A 21,353-nucleotide genomic window follows, 5' to 3' on the forward strand; every position below is an offset into this window, starting at 1 on the left:
AACTATAATTTGCATCCTTGCCAAGCATTACTAATTAATCCACATATTACATAACTCATGACATGTTCTATAACATCATTGATAAATTCACTGCAACTTCTGAAATTGCATCAATGACAAGATTGTACATGACGTGGGCACAAGTTATAGTTACTTTAGGTCACAAGTTATAGTTGATCGAGAGAACTATAACTGGTGAATTTCAGTGATTTTTTTGTTTTGTTTAAAATGTTAGCTTATTCTTAAAATGTTCACCAAATTATATTGTCATTTTAACCTTTGTACCCTAAAGTAGCTATGACTCACGCCCCCACCATGCACAGTTTTCTCATCAATAAGTTCACTACAATTGTTGCAGTGATATAATTAATGAGGTCATAGAAGATGGCATGAGTGATGTCATATGTGGGGTAATTAGCAGTGCGTGAAAAAGGGGCGAGTTAAAGTTACCTTGGGACACAAGTCATAGTTACTCAAGATAACAAGTTATAGTTACTTGAGATAACTATAAATGCTGAATTTCTATGGTTTTGAATGTGTAAAATCTGAACCTAACTATAATATCCCTGTAACCTGGTTATGTGAGTGGGTGTGTGTGTGGTTGTGTGGGTGTGTAAGTGGTTGTGTGGGTGTGTAAGTGGGTGTGTGGGTATGTAAGTGGGTGTGTGAGTGTGTGGTGGATGCGTGAGTGCATGTGTGACTACCAGTGTAGGTTTTTGAGTGGGTGTGTGAGAGCCTCTGTGGTTCTGTGAAGGGTTGTGTGAGTGGTTCTTTGGGTCACTGAGTGGGTGTGAGAGTGGCTGTATGGGTGTGTGAATGGTTGTGTAAGTGGGCGTGTGAGTCCATGTGTGACTGGCTGTGTGGGTCTGTGAGTGGCTATGTGAGGGGCTGTGTGCATCTGTAACTGGATGTGTGAGTGGCTGTACAGGTATGTGAGTAGTGTTCTGGGTCTCTGAATGGGTGTGTGAGCGGCCGTATGAATATGTGAGTGGGTGTGAAGGGTTGTGGGTGTGTGAGTGAGTGAGTGAGTGAGTGAGTGAGTGAGTGAGTGAGTGAGTGAGTGGGTCTGCGTGGGTATATTTTTTTTATTGGGATCTGAATCCGCAGATCCGTTGCGGATTCACCTGGGGGCCTGTGCCGAGTGCTGTGGTGGATCCACAGATCCTTGCGTGGCCAAGAAAAACATTTTTGGACAATTTCTTCTTGGACCTCCTCTCCCCCTCCCCCCATCAGTCCCATGGGATCAGGATACCTCTATCCTGACCCTTGAAAAGTTAAGTATACCAGTCTCATAGTACTAAGCAATCTGACTTACTGGCCACAATACAAAAACAATGTTGTTGCCAACATTACAAGAGTCAGAGATTCCCTCCCAGTGTCCTGAAAATGTTTTGGAAAAGCAGTATAAGGGGGCAAAGTATGGACACCCTGACCACAGGCTACTTGTTGGAGGGACCCCATAAGGGCACAAGTTTTTTTAAATACATTTTGTGCAGTTGGTACTGCTATACACCTGAGGAGTGAGGACCCAGCATGGCCCTCCAGTGAAGTATCGCCACCAGTGCGAAAGTGTCATGCCCAAGCTACAGGGGCACGCTACCATGGGGGTGAACTTCAAGCAACGGGCACTGAGGTTGTACTGCGGTACTACAAAAATGAAAATTAATGAATAAACATAAAATGTGGGTTGGGCGACAGCATGAGGCTTGGGTACAGGACCCGGCCAGAGGACAACCACCGCTACGCATGAGGCATAGATTGGGCCACAGATAAAACTGTTATATATATATATGTATATATATATATATATATATATATATATATATATACACACACACACATATACATATACACACAGTCTGTATAGTTATAGTTAGGTCAGAGTTCCACAGGAAGAGCATTTTTTCTGTTTTGCTTATTACCTGGGTGCCTTTTGATGAATCTGCACAAATCTGCATGAAGCTTTACCCCCCAAAAAAGTTAACCCACTTTTGCTCCTTCATGGAAAATTTTCAGTTGATCCCTCAAGCAGGGCCAAGAAAAAGAGGGTCCCCAAACCGTTGATTTTCAATGTTAATCCCCATAGGAATCTTGCTCTCTGATTAATGGAATTACACCAAATATGGCAAAAAGTTCGAATTTTACTCAGAAAGGGTGTTTTTTGTGATTTGGTGTAAATCCATTCAGCTATTCAAGAAATGCATGCTTACAGAACTGCTCTGGTTGGACTTGAACCGGTTAAAAAGTTAGATATATCTGGATGCTGTCGTCCAACACTGACGAAAATGTAAAAAACAGGCCCCTCTAATTGGCCGAGGATGTATATTTATTTATATACATAAACATACATTAAATACAGATATACACATGGACACACACGCTAAGTTAGATTTAAAGATTTTAACCAAAAAACACTGTTTTGTAGTGAAAGATATTTGAACAAATTATTGTGTGCAGAAAATTGTAGTGGGTTTGTTTTTTGGTGTCGCCTCTTGAAACATTTAGAAGCTGTGGTGGAAGAAGCAAGGACAAACAGACCTGGAGCACTGGCACCATCTAGTCCCCCTCTAAAGACACCAATGTTCTCCATAGCACAGATCTCTGCACAGGGGGAAATTAAGTCTCCTGTGCAAGTGTGCATCTGTTTCTCTCTGCTGGGAAATTGATTTCATCCATGGACAAGGTCGCTCCCTAGACTATAAGCAGGTCTGGGGTTATGTCTTACCATTTCACTCTAGGAAGGGGGAAATCTCTAACCACTTCCAAGGTTGAAAAGGGTTGTACATATTTGTGGGCGTTTCCAAACCATGCCGGAGGACATCCACCTGCCACCCCTGGAGCGGGATTTACTACTGTGGATATCTCTGCAATCATGTAAGAGAAATCCACAGAAACTAATTTACAACTGTGAGGAATCCCTTAGTCTGTTCCTAGCAAGTGTAAAACATTTAAACTAGATCATAAACCTACATTTACAACCGAATGTACCTTAGTGAATAAACCTCAGTGAGTTGTGAATTGTTAGATTGCAGAAATCAGATTGAGATCTTTATAACTCCTATGGGCTGCTCTCACTAATGAAAGGTAACTGATGCATGCTATGTGAATTATTGATAGCATTCTGCCCAGACAGAATGAACTGTATTATTTAGAGGTGGGATTAAATAAACATAGGATTATTACAGCCTTCAAAATTCCGACTACCCATTAACAATAGACTCAGTGGAATCACCGTTTTACTTGTATTATGTTATTCGTGTTCTGCATTGTTAATGCGGAATTTGGGTTTGTTTCTGAAACACACAGGAGTGCAGTAGCAATTCCACAGGAAAATCCGAATGTGCGTGTGTTCCACCGGATCACAAGACGTACGTGTTGCAAGGGACGCAGTGGGTACATTGTGAGTGCACAATAAACAAATGCAGAAAAGGTTTGCAATAAGAATATTACGTGATAGATGCCCTATGAATAGTTATACATCAGTTTAAACTAGCAATAAGTGTTTCATAGTGCGATCTAGCAGGACAAATTGCACAGGAAAGTCCAGGCAATAATCAATGGTGCAGAAGCAGAACGTGTTGAAGTTTTGGGTATGCGCTTAGCAAGTGTATCACCGGAATGTGTACTAACAGTAAGTGTTAGGGGAGAATTAGGTGACACTGGTGGGTTTGCAGCAATTTCTGCACAAGGCGAAAGTAACAGCTACTGTAGAGCAGCAAATGCAATAATAAAATGTGTAGGATTGGAGGTGCACAACCCTTAAATATTGTAAATAGTTCACAAGCTCCAAGTGCTGCATGGACTGGATATTGGATAAGCAATATATGTGGTAGGGTTTGGCTCTTGCCTCTTGTGCTAAAAGTAAGTGTTGGACTGGCCGGAGTACGAGAAATGTTCGCACAGTGTTGCAATAACCGCATGCTTTCTACATTGTTTGTAGTAACAGCAAGAGCTTAACGCCCGCCCTACAACAATAACACGCATGGCAACTCACTAGAGTGAAACAAGATTTGTGTTTTATCACTCGATGTGTGTTTTGCAGGCAGGAGTGAGTATTAAGAGCTGCATTAGACACATCAACAGAAAGGGTTGCACATAGTAGTACTAAAATCGCTTGCAGCAATTTTTGCACCACTAGTGAGACTTGCTTAAAGGGCAAAGTTTTAGAACGGGTTGAACTAGCAAAACGTATTCAACGTTGGGTATATTATTACCAGGAGGTTTTCCACGGGGGTGCACTGTCATTGTTGCATGAGGTGCACAAGTACTGTGTCATGGGCTGGGTACGAGTTGCGGTGAAGGAGTTGTCTCTGTCCCTGAGACTTGATGCAGTGACGGACGGTACATTCATTGCATGCTACTCGTGTAAATATTTGGACTATACAGAACTCGATCAATAAGCGACCCATAGTGGTAAACTTGCAGTGAGACTCAGTGTTTGCACAGGAGAGTTAATAACATTACTACGCGCTTTACGAGATTGCGTTAGTTTCTAGGTCGAAGGGGTTGCACCCAAAGATACTTTAAGTGGGATATATGCCCCCTTAGTTTGTACGAGCTACGTGGTTATCTTACCTGCCCCAGGTTGCGGTATCCGTACCTGGACGCCACCCTATCCGCTTCATCCGGTCCCCCGAGCACACGCACTGCCCAGTGGTTAGAGTAGACAGTGCGGGAGGGCGAGCATTGGACACTGCGAAGCACCATCAGGAGAAGTACCAGGAGCAGACGGGGGGCCGCCATCCCTGAGACCAACAGCGGGGTCTTCTCACAAGACACAAGGCGGTGGAAGAAGCAATACTTGCATGCCTCTCTTTCGGGGCTCCAGCCACTAACTTCCAGGAAGCAGCCGCTGGGACAGGGCTAGGAACAGGCTGCAGGAACAGGCTCTAAAGTCTTGCGTAGCAGGCACGCGACGACGAGTGAAGTCAGCTCGCGCCACTGGAACGCTCCACAGCAGGCAGTGAGGCACCACTAAGAGCCGACAGACTCCCGGCAGACGGAGCAGGGAAGCTCGCGCTGAACAAGCTCATACAGACTAGAGTTACAAGTAGCCAATAGGGAGCGTCGAGCGCCCAAGCTCCGCCCCTGACCCGGGACTGAGAGGCAAAGTGTCAGAACAGAAGGAAAGTCCGCGTAAAGCGAAATGCGAAGTTCCAGGGATGCGCTCCATCCGCGGCTGAGGGGACCGGCGGAGAGAAGTGAGAACATGAAATACCAGCAGTCACTAGCGGCCCTCGGCATTTTCAGCTGCTCAAGCACTGAGGCTACGACTGCACGCCACCAGAGGCGTGGGCACACTCACACCATTTTCAAAAGGTGTGCCTGTAGAACATGCATAATACTAGGAACAGGGCTCCGGGGCTCAAAATAACGACCCACTAGGTAACAGCTACCTCTCAATACGTGGGGGGAAAAATCAACACACACTCCTATATTTTGTTAATACTTTTCTTTTTCCCCAATTTTCCAACTAAATTATCCGTTTAATCTTGAAATCATAATTGTGTTAATTTAAGTCTACAATCCTGCATAGGATTTTCTATTCAGGCTTCATCAGCTGGGCCTCTAAGTCAATGTTGTCAAATTTTGGAACCCTGCTTTATTTTCAACAGGGCAGTTTTCAGAAATGATAATTCAACATTCATACTGGGTATTGGGAACATAAAGCCACTGTTATCCTGGAGTGTATGCATCGGTGTATATGAGATTGTAAAGAATCGAAAGTGCTTGTGAGAAACAGGAGCTGAGAAAGAGAGTGATTGGAGTAGGAGAAGGCAGTGTAAGAGAGGTTACATGTTTGAAACGGGCAATAAGTGGGGTTTGCAAGGGAAAGGAGGATTTTAAAGAGAATTGAATTTGTACATTTGTCTGTGAGAGAAGCATTTCATTCAGAGGTGAGACTGTGAGCGTTTGCGAGTGAAAATGAGTAGGTAAAAAGAAAGTGTGGGACAGTAAAGTGGGCCTTTGAGAGGAGGGTGTGAAAGATTACATAATAGAATATGTGAAAGTAAGAAGTGAGAAAAAAGCCTATGAGATATAAAAGTGAGATGAGTGTGAAGCAGAGTATTGTGTTCTGAGCTCGAGGGAAGTGAGAAGGATAGAGAGAGGAGGGTACCAGAGGATGTACAGAAATAAGTGTGCAAATAAAAAGTGTGAGAGGACTGCGTTAGATAAAGAAAGGTAGGTGAAGTGTGAAAAGAGAAAATGTGTCGCTAATGTATTTAAGAAAAAGAAATGGGATTAATGATGAAAGGGAGTAGCTGTGAGAAGGGAGGATAGGTTGAGCCACATGAAAGTAGGGTGACATTGTGGAGAAGAGACTATTATACGGGTGCCTGGTCTGTCACCAGCAAGTGGTGTCATATGTCCAGAACAAGCAGCAAATGCAGTACCATTGCGAGAATGAGTGATACAGGAAAATGTACCTTAAACTGGGGATGGCAAAAAGCAAAAGGACTATATTGTAGAGTGAGGTGATTATAGAGACAAAGGGTCAATGGTGGAGGAGAAAAAAAGAGCAGCAGGAAGGTATTTTTCTTTTTGCTATTTGTGACTTTAAATGGACCATGCTTGGCACAGGTTGCTCTTCCCTTCTCCTTTCACACCATGTGTAGCGAAGGTCTCGGTGTTGGTGTAGCAAGGGTCCAGCCTTTGAGATCTTAAGATGATTGGCAAATGTACATGTGAATGGCAGCAGCTGGTTCTAAAGAAAGTGACAGCAGTAAGACTGCAGCACATGACACCAAGAGATACAGAAGTGACAGAAGTTCTCTGACTGACAGCAGCAGGACCTTTAGGACACTGATGTGGAATGTCACCTACATGAGAATGGTGTCAGTACTTGCATATTCACTCACACGTCCACCTATACATTCCTCTCAGTGAGTTAAGCAGCCACTCCAGAGATGTGTCTGTCGCTTACATACAACTCATGCCTTAACTGTGCATGTTCCATAAGCAATGAAAGCTTGTAGTCTGTCCTGATGCACATGTACTGCAGGGAATGGAAGATTACACTTGCTGCCTTCTGTGAGAGAAAGAACCTTACTTTGCTACTGTCGTACTGTACCTGTTGCTATGAGGAAGCAAAACATGTGCTCTACTGCAGGATTTGTAGGTGTCCTGTGATGGGGAAAGCTTGTGCTTTTACTGCTGTAGCTGTACCTTTTATCAACATTTTTCAGTCACAAATAAAAAAATATAAACATTATGCTTGTGCCTAGAGTCAGATAGTTGCATTATAATGCATTTATATAATCACAGTAGCGTTGTATTGATATACAATTCAAATTCAAGTTATTGTATCCTACCCTGAACTCATCACATGTTTCTAGAAATCCTCAGTCTCAATAAACTTATTTTCTCCACTGTGGCCTTATTGCTACTATTCAAGAAGGGCGTTAGACTGGTGCAAATTGTAAGTTCCTGGTCAATGACAGCCACAGATCTAGGTTTTCAGGAAGTTTTCATCCCTTCTAGTCTGCTTCCTATGGATTTCTTCACCAACACACCGGTCTTCTATATCATTTTTGCAGCTGATTTTGCTTGGGACATGTGTACCCAGTCAGTGAATTGCCAGACAAAATCATGCCAGCAATAATGTAAAATCTATACATTTCTTTTTGATTTATTTTTAATACTAGCTTCAACAGACTGCAGGTACACTTGTGGGCTAAGCCATACACCTAAGTGTAACTTGTCCCAATAACTATCTTCCACTTGCTTTCAGTCCATATGCATTCTTGAACAATCCCATCCCATATCAGATGCAGGTGTATAGCCTCTATTTGATGGGATCTGAGACAATCTTGGGACCTGGATGAATCGATCTTGTGTATCATTGCTGGTGCAATATAGATTCTGTGTACAAAGTTAAAGTGTATCAGGCTGAATCTGGCATTGCTTGTAACTATGCGTCTGAGTGCAAGTGCTGCTTTCCATTGTTTGTTCTGGAACTCTACACCGCAATCCATTTTGACTTTACTCTAATATTCAATGATGGTTTTTGTATGTCTGCTGTCAGTGCTGTTTATACTCTCGTTATGATCCTTTCCTTGATCACTCTGTATTAGCAGATCCAGCATATAAGGTTTGCTCTGAACTACATGTTATGAAAGACCAACAAATATATTGAATGTAATTGCATAATATGCCCTATGAATCAGGAATTGTTTCACAATATTTGATGTGAGATACAAAGACTTGTAGTCTTGAGGAAGAAGCCTGACCTCGTTGGGGCACTATTCAACTGTTGAAACTTGGTGACTGAAAAGAAAAGAAGTGTCTGTTGTTCAACACTCCTGTTTTTAATCTTGTAACAGGGAAACAGACTGGATCTCCACCGAGACTCTCTGCAAAATCCAAGCGAGAAAGGAAAAGAAAGCTGCAGTCAACACCAACCGAACGAGAGCAGGAAAAGCAAACGCTCAAGGCAAATACACCAAAACCAACAAGGAAACAAAGAGAAGCTTAAGAGCAGACAAGTGAATATTCATCAATGGTCTTGCCAGAGAAGCCCAGGATGCAGCAAGCCATGGAAACTTGAAAGAACTCTATGACATAGCAAGGAAAATCTCCAGCCTATACAGCAATCCAGAAAGACCTGTTAACGACAAAGCTGGGAAGACAATCATGGGTAATGAAGGCCAACAGCGAAGATGGGTGTAGCACTTTGAAAAACTGTTGAACCAGCCCATGATGCAGTATCCACCAGACATACAGCCAGTTGGCAAGGACTTGCCAATCGACTGCAGCAGGCCACTCATGGAAAAAATACGGCAAGCCATCAAAGATCTGAGAAATGGAAAGGCAGCAGGTCCTGACAACATTCTTGCAGAGGCACTGAAGGAAAACATTGGAACATCAGTAGAAATCCTTTACCACATTTCTGGAAGGATCTGGGAAGAGGAGAAAGTGCCATCCGACTGGAAGGAGGGATATCTGATCAAGATCCCCAAGATAGGTAACCTTAGTTACTACGCAAACAATAGAGGGATAATTCTTCTATCAGCCCCAGGGGAAGTGTTCAACAGAGTCATCCTGAACAGAATGATGGAACAAGTTGACGCTCAGTTGTGAGACCAGCAAGCTGGCTTCCACAAAGTTAGATCCTGCACAGACCAGATTGCAACCCTTTGCATCATCATTGAGCAGTCGATGGAATGGAACTCCCCCCTCTATGTGATCTTCATCAAGTATGAGAAGGCATTCAACAGCGTGGACAGAAAGAACCTTTGGAAACTCCTCCACCCCTACGGTGTGCCAGATAAACTCGTAAGAAACATCAGGAACTCTCACAAGGGAATGACCTGCTAGATAGTCAATGGAGGACAACTCACAGAAGCCTTTGAATATAGGCCAGGAGTCCGCCAGGGTTTTATGCTCTTGCCTTTTATCTTCCTGCTGGCCACACACTGGATCATGAAGACATCCACAGCAAGGTCAGAGGAAATGAGATCCAGTGAACACCTTGGAAGTTTCTCTATGACCTGGACTTTGAAGATGACTTGGCCCTACTCTCCCATACCCATCTGCAGATGCATTAGGAGACAGCCACATCAGCACAACTTGGCCTAAAATCCACAGGGGGAACAACCAAATCCGGGGGGCTGGAAGAGGTTGGGGCCTTAACCTACCTGCGGGGTGTCATAGACAAGCGGGCAGCACATACATTGACGTCAAGGCAAGAATTGGCAAACAAAGCGCTGCCTTCATTCAGTAAAAGAAGATATGGAGCTCCAACGACGTAACATGGCAAACGAAGATCAGGCTTTTTAATACCAACATAAAATCTGTCCTTCTGTATGGAGCTGAAACTTGGAGGAATACAATGACCACCAGCAACAAAGTCCAGATCTTCATCAACCCCTGTCTGAGGAAAATCCTCCAAATTAGCTGGCCAAACACCATCAGCAACAACGACCATTGACAGCAGACTTTCCAACTCCCTGCTCATGAAGAAATCATGAAAAGATGCTGGGGCTGGATAGGTCACACCCTCCACAAGCCAGCATCAAACACTGCCAAGCAAGCCCTCACCTGGAACCCTCAAAGGTAAAGGAAAAGAGGAGGGCCAAGAAACACCTGGTGTCGAGGCCTCAAGGCTGACTGCAAGGAGATGGATAATACCTAGAATCAAATTGAAAGAAATGCCCAGGACAGATGTGGCTGTGAAGTCCTAGTTCGTGACCTTTGCCTCAAGAGGGGTAATAGGCATAAGAAAGTAAGTAGATAAGGAAACATCAGTAAAATTATTTTAACTAACCCACACTATTTTCACATAGATATGAGCATAACAACGGGAGAACATAAATGTTGACTTCAGGGACATACCTGACCCATCCTAGGTAACTGATAATTTGGAAACTGCACAACCACTGACTAGTGCTAGATTCAGTTTCAAAATCTTTATTCAAACACAACCAATGAATAGTGCTAGTTTCAGTTTCAAAATCTTTATTCAATCTTCAAAAAAGATCATAAAAACACAAGGTAAAAAATTCACTTGACACAGACAGCAAACAGTCCATCAAAATACACCACATAATGTACACATTAAAATTTACATTACAAATAAGCATAACAATATAATTAAAAATACATATATCTGTGCATAATAGAATGTCAATAAAATACATTTATCAGGAAAACACAGCAGACCTTTACACCTAACTCCCCTCCATAGACTTTCTACAACGGATGGCCATTTTCAGGAAACAACAAACACTATAACAGATGTTTGGGCTATTTAGCATCTGAAGATATATTAAAGCCTCTCTGCATTTATGAAAGGCTAACATTTTCAAGATGTGTTTAAGGCAGAGTTGAATACATTTATGACAAAAGCTGCAAAAGAAGTTAAAATGCAACAAAGACTGCGCGATACCGTTCCAGGCCTAAATCTGAAAAGGAGAGACCTCTCCTAGCGCGTAATCTCTATAGTAAGGTAGAGTGCTCTATCTCCATTCGCAGGAGTGAGATAATAATTATGAACAGTTTGTTTAATGAAAACTTCCTGAGTTCATAGTGCAAAATTAAATTCAGCAAATCTGGACTTGACCACCCTCTTATCATGTCAGATTTGATAGTGGAACTAGGGGCAGTAAACATTCCAGGGAGACCAACGCCAGCAAAATATTTCCTGACATAGTTCAACAATAAAATGGAAAGACCCTTATCCTAACTAAGACAGTCCACAATGACTGCTTTATTAAAACTTGCTGCATTGTTGCTCCACACACTAACCCAAAGAAGGAGGGGAGCTAATTTAATGGCATCTGAAACATAATCTAAATTCAGTTCAGTGTGCAAAATAAAATTAGCAATGGAGAGCGGAAGGTTCATCAGCCGCCTTCAAATTCTATTTTCTTCTATCTGTGTGGAAAAGAAGTTATGGTGTCCCCACACCCTTGCTCAATATGTTGCTGTAGGCACACATTGCATTTTATGAACTTTATGGAAGTGGAAGATGGTGCCCTTCCATCCTTCTGGGATAGAATAAAAAGAGAACCTGTCACTCTTCCTTATCTCAGATGTGCTGCATTCACTTGTGGCTGCCAGGAATTGTCTGAATCAAACGCTATGCTCACTTAACGAAAATTCCGTACCATGCTAAGATGTTGTTCATTCGGCTTTAAAAATGTCAACATTTTCCTACCAGGTCTTCAGGCCATTGTGTGGGATTTCCCAAAATTAGGCTTCAGGCAAGTATACCCATAAATGACACTACATATTCAACTAAGATATGCGAGTCATGGGACATCCTGGCCATTAAAACCATGTCCCGGCATATAGTAATGCCGCAACAGCGAAGTTGGCCACTTTAGTCACATCCCTGGAAGAGCTAGATAAGTGAGTGTTCAGATCATTAGTATATGAAATAAAAGGCAGGGGTGCCAAAATGTACCCCTGATGCACCCCACTAGCTAGCAGGAAGACATCTGAAAGTTCCCCAGACTGCCCATACCATACCCTTGCCTGTAGATGCTCATGAAGGGTGTGTAAAAAAATTAACTAAAGGGAATTCTACCCCTAATTAATTAACTTCAGCCACAGTTTATTCCTGTTCACGCAATAGAGAGCAGATGACAAGTTCATGAAAGACAGGTACAGTGGGCACTGCTTCATTACAATCAAGTGTAAGTTCAAGCAAAGCCCGGGACGTAAACCATATTAGCAAGGTGATAAAATGTTATTATCTACGACCCATGTCTGCAGGTGATTAAAAGTTACGCTTCCCAGGTTCTTCATATAACTATCAATAGCAGACACGGCCATCGCACCCCAACTACGGAAGGTCATCAACATCTCCTTCGAAAAAGCAACATTTCCGGAAAGCTGGAAGCACGCTGAAATCAACGCCCTCCTCAAAAAGCCCAAGGCGGACCCCACGGACCTTCAGAACTTCCGACCCATCTCCCTGCTCCCGTTCCCGGCAAAGGTCATCAAGAAAATCGTCAACATCCAACTGACCCGCCACCTCGAAGACAACAACATCCTGGACCCGTCCCAATCCGAATTCAGACGTAACCACAGCACCGAGACAGCCCTCATCGCCGCCACAGACGACATCAGACGCCAACTGGACAATGGCGAAACATCAGCTCTCATCCTCCTGGACCTGTCAGCTGCATTCGACACGGTCTGCCACCGCACCCTAAAGACACGCCTCCAAGAAGCCGGAATCCAAGAGAAGACCCTTGACTGGACCACATCCTTCCTCTCCGGCAGAACCCAGAGCATCCGTCTCCCACCTTTCCGGTCAGAAGCCACCGACATCATCTGCGGCGTCCCCCAGGGCTCATCCCTCAGCCCGACGCTGTTCAACATCTACATGGCCCCCCTCGCACAAGTGGCACGCCACCACAACCTCAACATCATCCCCTACGCCGACGACACCCAGCTCATCCTCCCCCTCACCAAGGACCCTCACACCGCCAAAACCAACATTCACGAGGGCATGAAGGCCATCGCTGACTGGATGAGGAGCAGCCGTCTGAAACTGAACTCAGACAAGATGGAGGTCCTCATCCTCGGACCCACCCCCTCAGCCTGGGACGACTCCTGGTGGCCGACCGCTCTGGGGACAGCACCGACACCAACCGACCACACACGCAACCTAGGATTCATCCTCGACTCCTCCCACTCCATGTCCAAGCAAGTCAACGCCGTCTCCTCCTCCTGCTACAACAGCCTACGCATGCTCCGCCGGATCTATAAATGGATCCCGACCGAAACAAGAAGAACAGTGACACAGGCCCTCGTCAGCAGCAGACTGGACTACGGCAACGCACTCTACGCAGGAATCCCAGCCAAACACCAACGGCGGCTACAACGCATCCAAAACGCCTCCGCCCGACTGATCGTCAACGCCCCCCGCTGCAGCCACATCACCCCCGTCCTGAGAGACCTGCACTGGCTCCCCATCGACAAGAAGATCACCTTCAAGCTCCTCACCCACGCACACAAAGCACTCCACAACGCCGGACCAGCCTGGACTCAGCTTCTACACCCCCGCCCGCCAGCTCCGCTCCGCCAACCTCGCCCTCGCAGATGTCCCCCGCATCCAACGTATGACCGCCAGCGGCAGATCCTACTCTTACCTCCCCGCTAAAACCTGGAACACCCTCCCAACCCACCTACGACAGACCCAAGACCTACTCGCCTTCAGAAGACTCCTCAAGACCTGGCTCTTCGAGCAGTAGCGGCACCCCCCGACCCCTCAGCGCCTTGAGACCCTCACGGGTAAGTAGCGCGCTTTACAAGTACCCTGATTGATTGATTGATTAAGGGAGATCAGTCTGTAGCATTTAGGCGACCCTCTGTCTCCCTTCTTGAAGACTGGCATGATCCTAGAGAGAGTCCAAGACTCTGGAATCCTACTACACAGAGAGTTGTTAAATAAGTTTGTAAGCAGGTGAACTAAATAACATTTAGATAAATCCATGGGGATTCCATCGTTACCCGGAGCTTTACCACATGACCTAGATCGAATTGCATCCTCTACTTCCTGTAAAGAAGAGTGAAAAGGAGTGGAGTAGGCTAAATACAGTTGTAATTTAACTTCACACTCCTTATCTTTCTCCAGTTGATAAATGGGGGTGAAATGCTTAATCCACTCCTGGCCCGAGATATTACAAATTAGAAGTTAATTAGGGGTAGCGTCTCGCTGCTGAAGCCTGTTAACAGTCTCCCAGAATACCTAACTGCAATTCTGGGCAGCTGCTAATTCATGAGATCCCATTCTTTTTGATGCAGAAAACGCTTCCTCTCCCTAATGGTCAGCTTATAGTTCTGTCTGGCCTCACAAATCACCCTAACATCCCTAGGAGACCCAGCCAGTGCCTTCCTCAGAGGCCGATTGGCTGCTGAACATTTCACATCAAAACAGCGCAGGTGCTCTAAGACAGGATTAAGGGATTTCATCAAAGAATTCTTAATAGAAATACACAAATGTTGATAACATGAAAGTAAAACCTCCACCAAGCCTTTACCTAGGCACCCCAAAATAGCAGGCAGATTATTTTTAAGAAGGAGGTCCAGCATTGCAATAGAATCTTTGAGATGCCATACTAACCTAATGCTGTCTTTAGAATAATGTTTAATACCATGCCAGGTTATCAGTGTTTTGTCCCTTCCTAACAGGAAAACCCCTTCAATTGATAGAGCGTTGCAATCACCCCAATGGGTCTCTATCACAGAGCTATTAGGGCACCACTGCAGGAAGTGTTTGGAAGCAAATATATCAATTGTTGACACTCACCCCCTCTCTTCGGTAAGTTGTCTTACTTGGATCAACACCCTGAGAGTAATTAACTACATCAACAAGATCCAGCTAAGCAACAGAATCCCTCAGCTCCAGCCCCCTAGCATCTCATAGTACAGTATCAGCAGCAGAATACAAAGAGCCAAGCTTTGTTGGCTCATTACCTAACTTGGCATTAAAATCCCCACATATTAAAACGCGTAATTGGGGGGACGTTACTAGGGGCGAGTGATAAATTCCGCTCTACCAGTGGACTTTGCAGAGTTTTGGCCACTCCGAGTTACTCTTGTAATGTGGAGGTCCTGCCAAACTCCACCAAATGCTGCTTGGCATAGTTTTTTCTCACCGTGGCTTATCAATGGTAAGGTGGCAAGTGAGAATTGGCATCACCTTGTGTGATATTCGGTCACTAGGAGGGCATCTCTGAGATGTTCTCAATGCAGGTGGTCACAGCCTGTCACGACCGTTTGCACTGGGAAAGCTTCAGCTCAAGTTGAAAATCTACTGGAGAGACTACAAAGAAGCAACGCTCTCTGGCGCGCTGTGTGGTGCTGTTTGTGCTGATTTTTCAGTGTGGAACAAGCTCCCAGCACTAAAAATCACTGCAAGCAGTGCAGCGTGCCAATTTCTGCCCCTTTGTGGAACTCCGCAGAATCTCGCAGAGTTTTCATGTAACCCAGTGGAATTCCATGGAATGAAACTCTGCAAGTTCGCCTCACCCCTAAACGTTACCCTTCACCAAAGGTTTCAGACCCATCATAAAATGGAATAACTCATCAAGCAAATGGCAGTGGGAATTAGTCAAATAATTATTGTAGTAATTAACCAAATAAAAACTGCAAGAACTAAAATAACCCTTGACAAGCAAAGCCTGGTATGTTGGTTTAACAAAAGAATCTTTTATTCTGAGATTTAATTTAACCCAAATAGAGAACCCCCTCCTTAGCTCTCCTATGGGATAAGGCAGTAGCAGGACATGAATAAGAAAAACCTCAACACATAATAGGTGATATAGCCCAGGTCTCCCGAAAAAAGACAAAATCAAAGTTATCTAGGATAGACAGCCAGATCAGATTTGTATTCTTGTTCTTAAGCCCAGCCACATTGCAATTTACAAGTGTAAAATAGTTGTTACCACATATCCCTCTGCATCCTGCCCCCTAACTGATACAGTTCCCTGGCTGATGGCATCAGTGGTCAAAGTGGTAAGGGTGCAGATAAATGAGTACAAAAAGTCATAGAAGGCTCCTTTGTGGCAGTAGAGTCCTCATTTAACAGAACACCGAGGAAAGCATCAAAATGCTGTGGCTGGGAGCCCTCGCTCATCAGCCCCTGAGTAAATTGACTAAAGTCAGTAATTAAGCTCATGTTCCAGGGACCAAGAAAGAGTCAATCCAGTTAATTAAGATCCATTAGCTGTGCAAACCAATTGCTACATAGGAAATTACAGTTGTCAGATATACTATTGTCATGTAGTTCCTATAAATCTATATAGGATCTGCGCGTTTAGACAATGTAAACTATGGGATTGGTATCAAGACTGATTCCAGATCCCCCACAGGATAGGTTAGTCTGTAGTCCTGCTAGCTCACTGTGCCTCTGACCCCCTCTTACCAAGGAGTGAATAGCCTCTGGCAACTATCGACCATGACAACCCTGATCCCTCAGAATCGTGGAAATAGTACAATACTCTTCGCTCAGTCACTCGTGCTCATTACGCCTCAGATAGAGACACAGAATAAACGGTGGGGACGTTTTCCAATAAGCATTTATTGAACCAGTGTCATTCTAATGTAAAATAGGTGTGCTAAAACACCCATAATATAGAAACTGATTTAAATGATTGTAAGTACCAATAGTGTAAAAGGATGGTAGATTCCTACCATAGTGCTAAAACAATGAATACTGGCAGGTATAAAAATACATGACAATAATAAGGCGCACTCCTATGAAGCAACCCTTCCCTAGATGTACCTACGTGTATCTAGCATGTATGTGGGTGGAGAGCCAAGAATCCCCCTAGGATATAGCCAACCCCATTACCAGAAGTGAGAAACTGTGGGACCCCGTCGTGGTCTCGAGATGAACACCCCTCGAGGGATGTCAGACCACTGCGAGCTGGAGTGTCTGCGTGCAGGAACCTCAGCGTATTTCGTCAGTGTGTGAGCATGGAAGTCCTTCTTCTCCTCTCCCTACCTTAGCAAAGATATGGTGTTTATATACTCAAAGTGGTACCCTCAGGGGATCTACCCTGCTGTGTCAAGTCCGACTAGGATGACAGAAGGAATGACACTTATACATAGTTATTATGCAGGAGATGGTAGTCCTGCTGAGATTCCAATAATCCTTATGCATAATGAATGAGGCTAGTTTTCAGAGAAAACCCTAGGTCATTTAAGCAGTACCATACCAGGTAAAAGGTCAGTACCAAGAACCGTTATGGAGTGTAATGGCAGGGGAAATATAGCTGTAAGGTTTAGTTACTACCTGAGCCTATATCATGGTATCTGTATGAAACATAACACTAGGAGCTGGTGGGCCCCAAAACGGAACTGGATATCGGCCCAAATATGCAGGTCTGTAGAAAAAGCCAAGGGGTAAAGTGTTGGTATTGTTATTCATAACATAAGACTGATGGCACTGAGTCAGAATTTGTCTGGCAATCGCTGGATACCTGAAGTTTACAATTACACAGTCTCCTTGAATAGATTTAGTAGAAGGACCAATCCAGGCCACACGACGAACCTTCAAAATATATTTATAGTCCTGTGTGTTAACGTTAGAGTGAATGACTAAACAATGACACACCATATTCTGGAGCTGACTAGTTGACTCCTGGCTGGGATCTGGCAGTGGAGTAACACCTGCTGGAATCATGACATATAGACAGCGGGCAGAGGGAAGATTAATCAAAGACAGCTGAATAGACTGAGATACAGGTTGAGACTCATGCACAGTTGGACAAGGTGACACAGAAGACGCTGATAAGCTAGTTGATCCTGTCGCACAAACCGGCACGAAAGATAGAATAGCTGACCGGGAGGCACATTCGAATGACTGAGAGGCATATGTGTGCTGGCCATAGAAGGGGGAGGACACTTAGTTACAGTCAAAGTAGTGGACCTGGACTCTACAGCAATAGCCTGTTGCTGGCACAGTTTCAAAACTTTTCCCACTTCTGTCTCCAGTTTGTCCAACTTCACCCTCAAAAGACTAGAACACTCTTTAAGAATCGCCTTAAACGTTTGGGAAACAGAGACCCAAACAGAATCCTCGGAGACCCCGTGGAATTACAATCCACAATTTCTGAGGGCTCCGATGGAGTTTACAATTTTTCAGCTATTCTCGGAGTCTTACGCTTACATGTAGCAGTTGCCGGAGATGTGGGTGACAGAGCAACTGAAAGATCCTCACTGGGTGTCAGATAATCAAGTACCACGCACCTTATCACTTGGTTTCCACGGGAGCAGATGAGCAAGACCCAAATCCCAGACTTTACTGCCAACTAATAAATTCACTAACAGTAAAGGGGGGGAAAGGGGAATGGGAATGACAAGAGCGAATGCCACTGCTGTATTCACCTCATCGGAAACCCCAGCTAAGATTGTCACGAACACCTGCAAATACAAGAACAGAGTTACCTCTTCTACACTACGCCCTTTCAGAACCAACCTACCCCTCCTCCCACTACACTAAATTACCTTTTAGACACAGTGGCTAGCTGCTGTCCTATGCCTTGCTAGTAGTGTAAGGCTTGTTTATCGTAATGTCTTTCTCACATATACTCTGCCTATTCTGCGCTGCTAGTTTGATGAGATAGTAGATGTCTTAGATTCTTGTTAAAGTCTTTATAACTCTTGTCTCTTTCTTTTTCTCTCACAGGCATGAAGAATGCTGATAGAGGTGGTAAGTACAAATGTATATATATATATTTCTATTTACTGTAGAGATGATGAGTAGAAATGATGGCAGAATCTCCCTGCACTGCTAGCTATCTTCTGGCAATATCATATATAAATGTATCTTTCTCTTCCTGGATATACTAGAGATAGCTTATTCTAAATGCGTGGCAATATTGCTTCCAGAATATGACTGCCTTGTAGTAGAAAGTCTGAACGGACTGAACAAACTGCTCTGATAGCCCTCTTCACAAAAGTATTCTGTTGTATCACAATGTTCTCTCAGTCTCTATGAACATCCAGTTTTAAATATTCACTCGAGGCAGCATGACGAGAGAATTTGCTTTCTTCTCTCAGAAAAAACAAACTGGAACTTACTTGTAGTTCCAGGGAGGGGGATCTTCAGATGCAAAGTAACAGGAACGCTCCTTTCCTTCGGAAAACTCACCAGGTTCAGGGAATATACTTTCTCACTAGAATACCTGGCTAGGAACTCTAAAATCTCCAAAAGAACCAGGAAATGATGCCAACTCTCGAACAGTAGTCAAGCAGAGCAGCGAATGTGAGAAACGCTACTCCCTTGAGGAATTTATCGGAATGACTCATGCGCGAAGCCAGAAATGCTCCTCACAACATGAATCCGACAGCTGAAGTGTGCACCGCACAGAAAACGTGCGCGAGAAATTCACTACTCTACAGAACTGGGGCAAACACTAGAGCGCTGACTTGACGTAGAACAGATGGCAGCCGCCATCTTGGAATTACGCCATAATCTAAAATGAGAACTCCTGGGAAACGATTGAAAGGACCTCCCAGATGCAAAGCGGTGTCTCTAGCTGAGTAAGCTACCAAACACTCTCTTCCCCCTTTGACCAGGGAGTGGCTGTTTAACCACTAATTGAGAATCAAATTGACCAGTCCTGACACTGGGCTTGTGAAGGGCAGTACGGGAGGCTGCCACCCCCTGGTTCAGTATTAAGACATGGCTATCCAGCTTTGCTGGCTCAGCTAGCAACTTTCAACAATGTCCAATATAGATGGAGGGACTATTTGAGTACATCCTAATGACAAACATCTCTCTGCCAAGCCAATTTCCTTTAACACGGCACTCGCAGCTCTTTTGCAGAAAGGAATTCATTGGGGTATGGTTTCCTTGAGCGTAGTTTTATTACTTGTTGCCTTCCTTTTGCCCATAAGGACAGTAGTCGGGTCCTTGTGCCAACTAATTAAAAGTACAGCAGTAAGCTAAACTGTAACACAAAACAGAACTGGACTATAAACCCAAATCCACTTAACTTCTTTGAAAACTGTAACTCCTCAGATTGAAAGTTCAGTGCTCTCAGAAACATACCAGGGGCAAATCTCAGAACCAAGAGACAGGGCCCAGCCACGTAAGGCAGCGGTCGGGTCCGGACAGGCCCGCCCTTGACACAGGCGCAACAGAGTGTGGCCCATGTGCGTCCTGCTCAGCGGAACTACAGCGCGTTCTTATAGTGCTGATGTGGCACAGATGCAGGTAGCTGCTCATGGAGGTTGTGGGAAATGGAGTTTGCCAGCGTCGGCCTCACCTCACCCCCTGAGGTCTGCAATAGCAGTGGATCCATATTAGACAAAGTCTGGCATCTTGTGGGAGAGCAAGCAGTTTAAACACAGCAGCAGCCCCATATACGTGAAGGACCAGTGAATAGTAGTACTCTCGGATGTTTACCACTGCTAGATGTGGAACCCATTGATGTAGCTTACCACTCTAGGTAGGCAAGGGTTAATCATCCTATGTAAGTACATGAGTGTATGGTCATTTCTTAAGAAGTTTGGGTGTTTCTACTAGGACTATTGAACCTCTTGTATGCTAATATCTGTTTATAGAGAATGTAAGTAAGTAAGTATGTTTATTGTGCAGTTAATTAAAACCATTACAAAAATTGACCATCTCTTATTAGCAATAAAAACTCAATTTAAAAAAAAAAAAACTGATAGCCATAGTTAAAAACACACGTTTAAGATTGCGGAGAATATCCACTCCCTCGGTCTTGGTGACCCATAATCTTGTTTCATCATTTCTGTTGGCAAATATTAGCGGCAGTTCATGAGGTAGAATTACCCCCCTGATCAGAATCTTGACTGCAGAGTGATATCAGGCCGAGGGGTGCAGATTTAAAGTGCATAGTGCCACCTCAAAAAAACAAAGATGGCCATATAGTTAGCCTATTAATGATTTCCTTGGGGCATTTACATGTGCAAAAATCGCTTGAAGTTATGTGCTTAAAACACTGTTACAGTTATGTGCACTTGTTTTTAAAACGAAGGTCAGCTGCAGATAAAAACTTTACTAGACAACAGCTTAGTTGAGTGTCTTCGCCAGAGAAGCTTGCAAGCACCACTTGTCTGCACGACCGTATTTGGTTTTTGTTGAAAGTAGGTCTAAGTAGTAACCGGCGCTCTCGCATCAGCTCACGGCAAATAGTTATGATGTGGACTAAGTCCTCCTCTCCTTCCACGCAAAGACGGCACATTGCTGGCTTTGGAGGGCGCAGCCAAGGGGGCAGATGGTATACCGTCGGCAATAGACCTAATCGAAATTTCAAGAACTTTTCTTTAATGGTTCTGGAGAAGTTAGAAAGGAGGTAAGCTTGAGGAGTCGCTTTTCTGTAGGTTTGTATCGTGAGCCAGCCATGTGAACGTTTTAT

At 44.2% G+C, this 21,353-nt stretch overlaps 1 protein-coding gene across 3 annotated transcripts in view; it reads right to left on the bottom strand.

Moving 5' to 3' along the window:
* PCSK6 (proprotein convertase subtilisin/kexin type 6) overlaps window positions 1-20,103 on the bottom strand; it is a 1,413,069-nt gene extending 1,392,966 nt beyond the window's left edge. The window contains exon 1 of one of the 3 annotated variants that reach the window (XM_085644552.1): window positions 20,018-20,103. Coding sequence is in view for 1 of the 3 variants with exons in the window: in XM_085644550.1 (XP_085500676.1) it covers window positions 4,576-4,743 (168 nt within the window). In the remaining 2 variants the exon portion in view is untranslated. Of the gene's footprint in view, window positions 1-4,575; window positions 5,049-19,044; window positions 19,315-20,017 lie in introns of those variants that run through there. The other 2 variants (XM_085644551.1, XM_085644550.1) reach the window with 2 other exon arrangements.
* Window positions 20,104-21,353: the final 1,250 nt, after the last annotated feature.

Source organism: Triturus cristatus, chromosome 3_1 (assembly GCF_964204655.1).
Source record: "Triturus cristatus chromosome 3_1, aTriCri1.1, whole genome shotgun sequence".
Classification (NCBI taxonomy): Eukaryota; Metazoa; Chordata; class Amphibia; order Caudata; family Salamandridae; genus Triturus; species Triturus cristatus.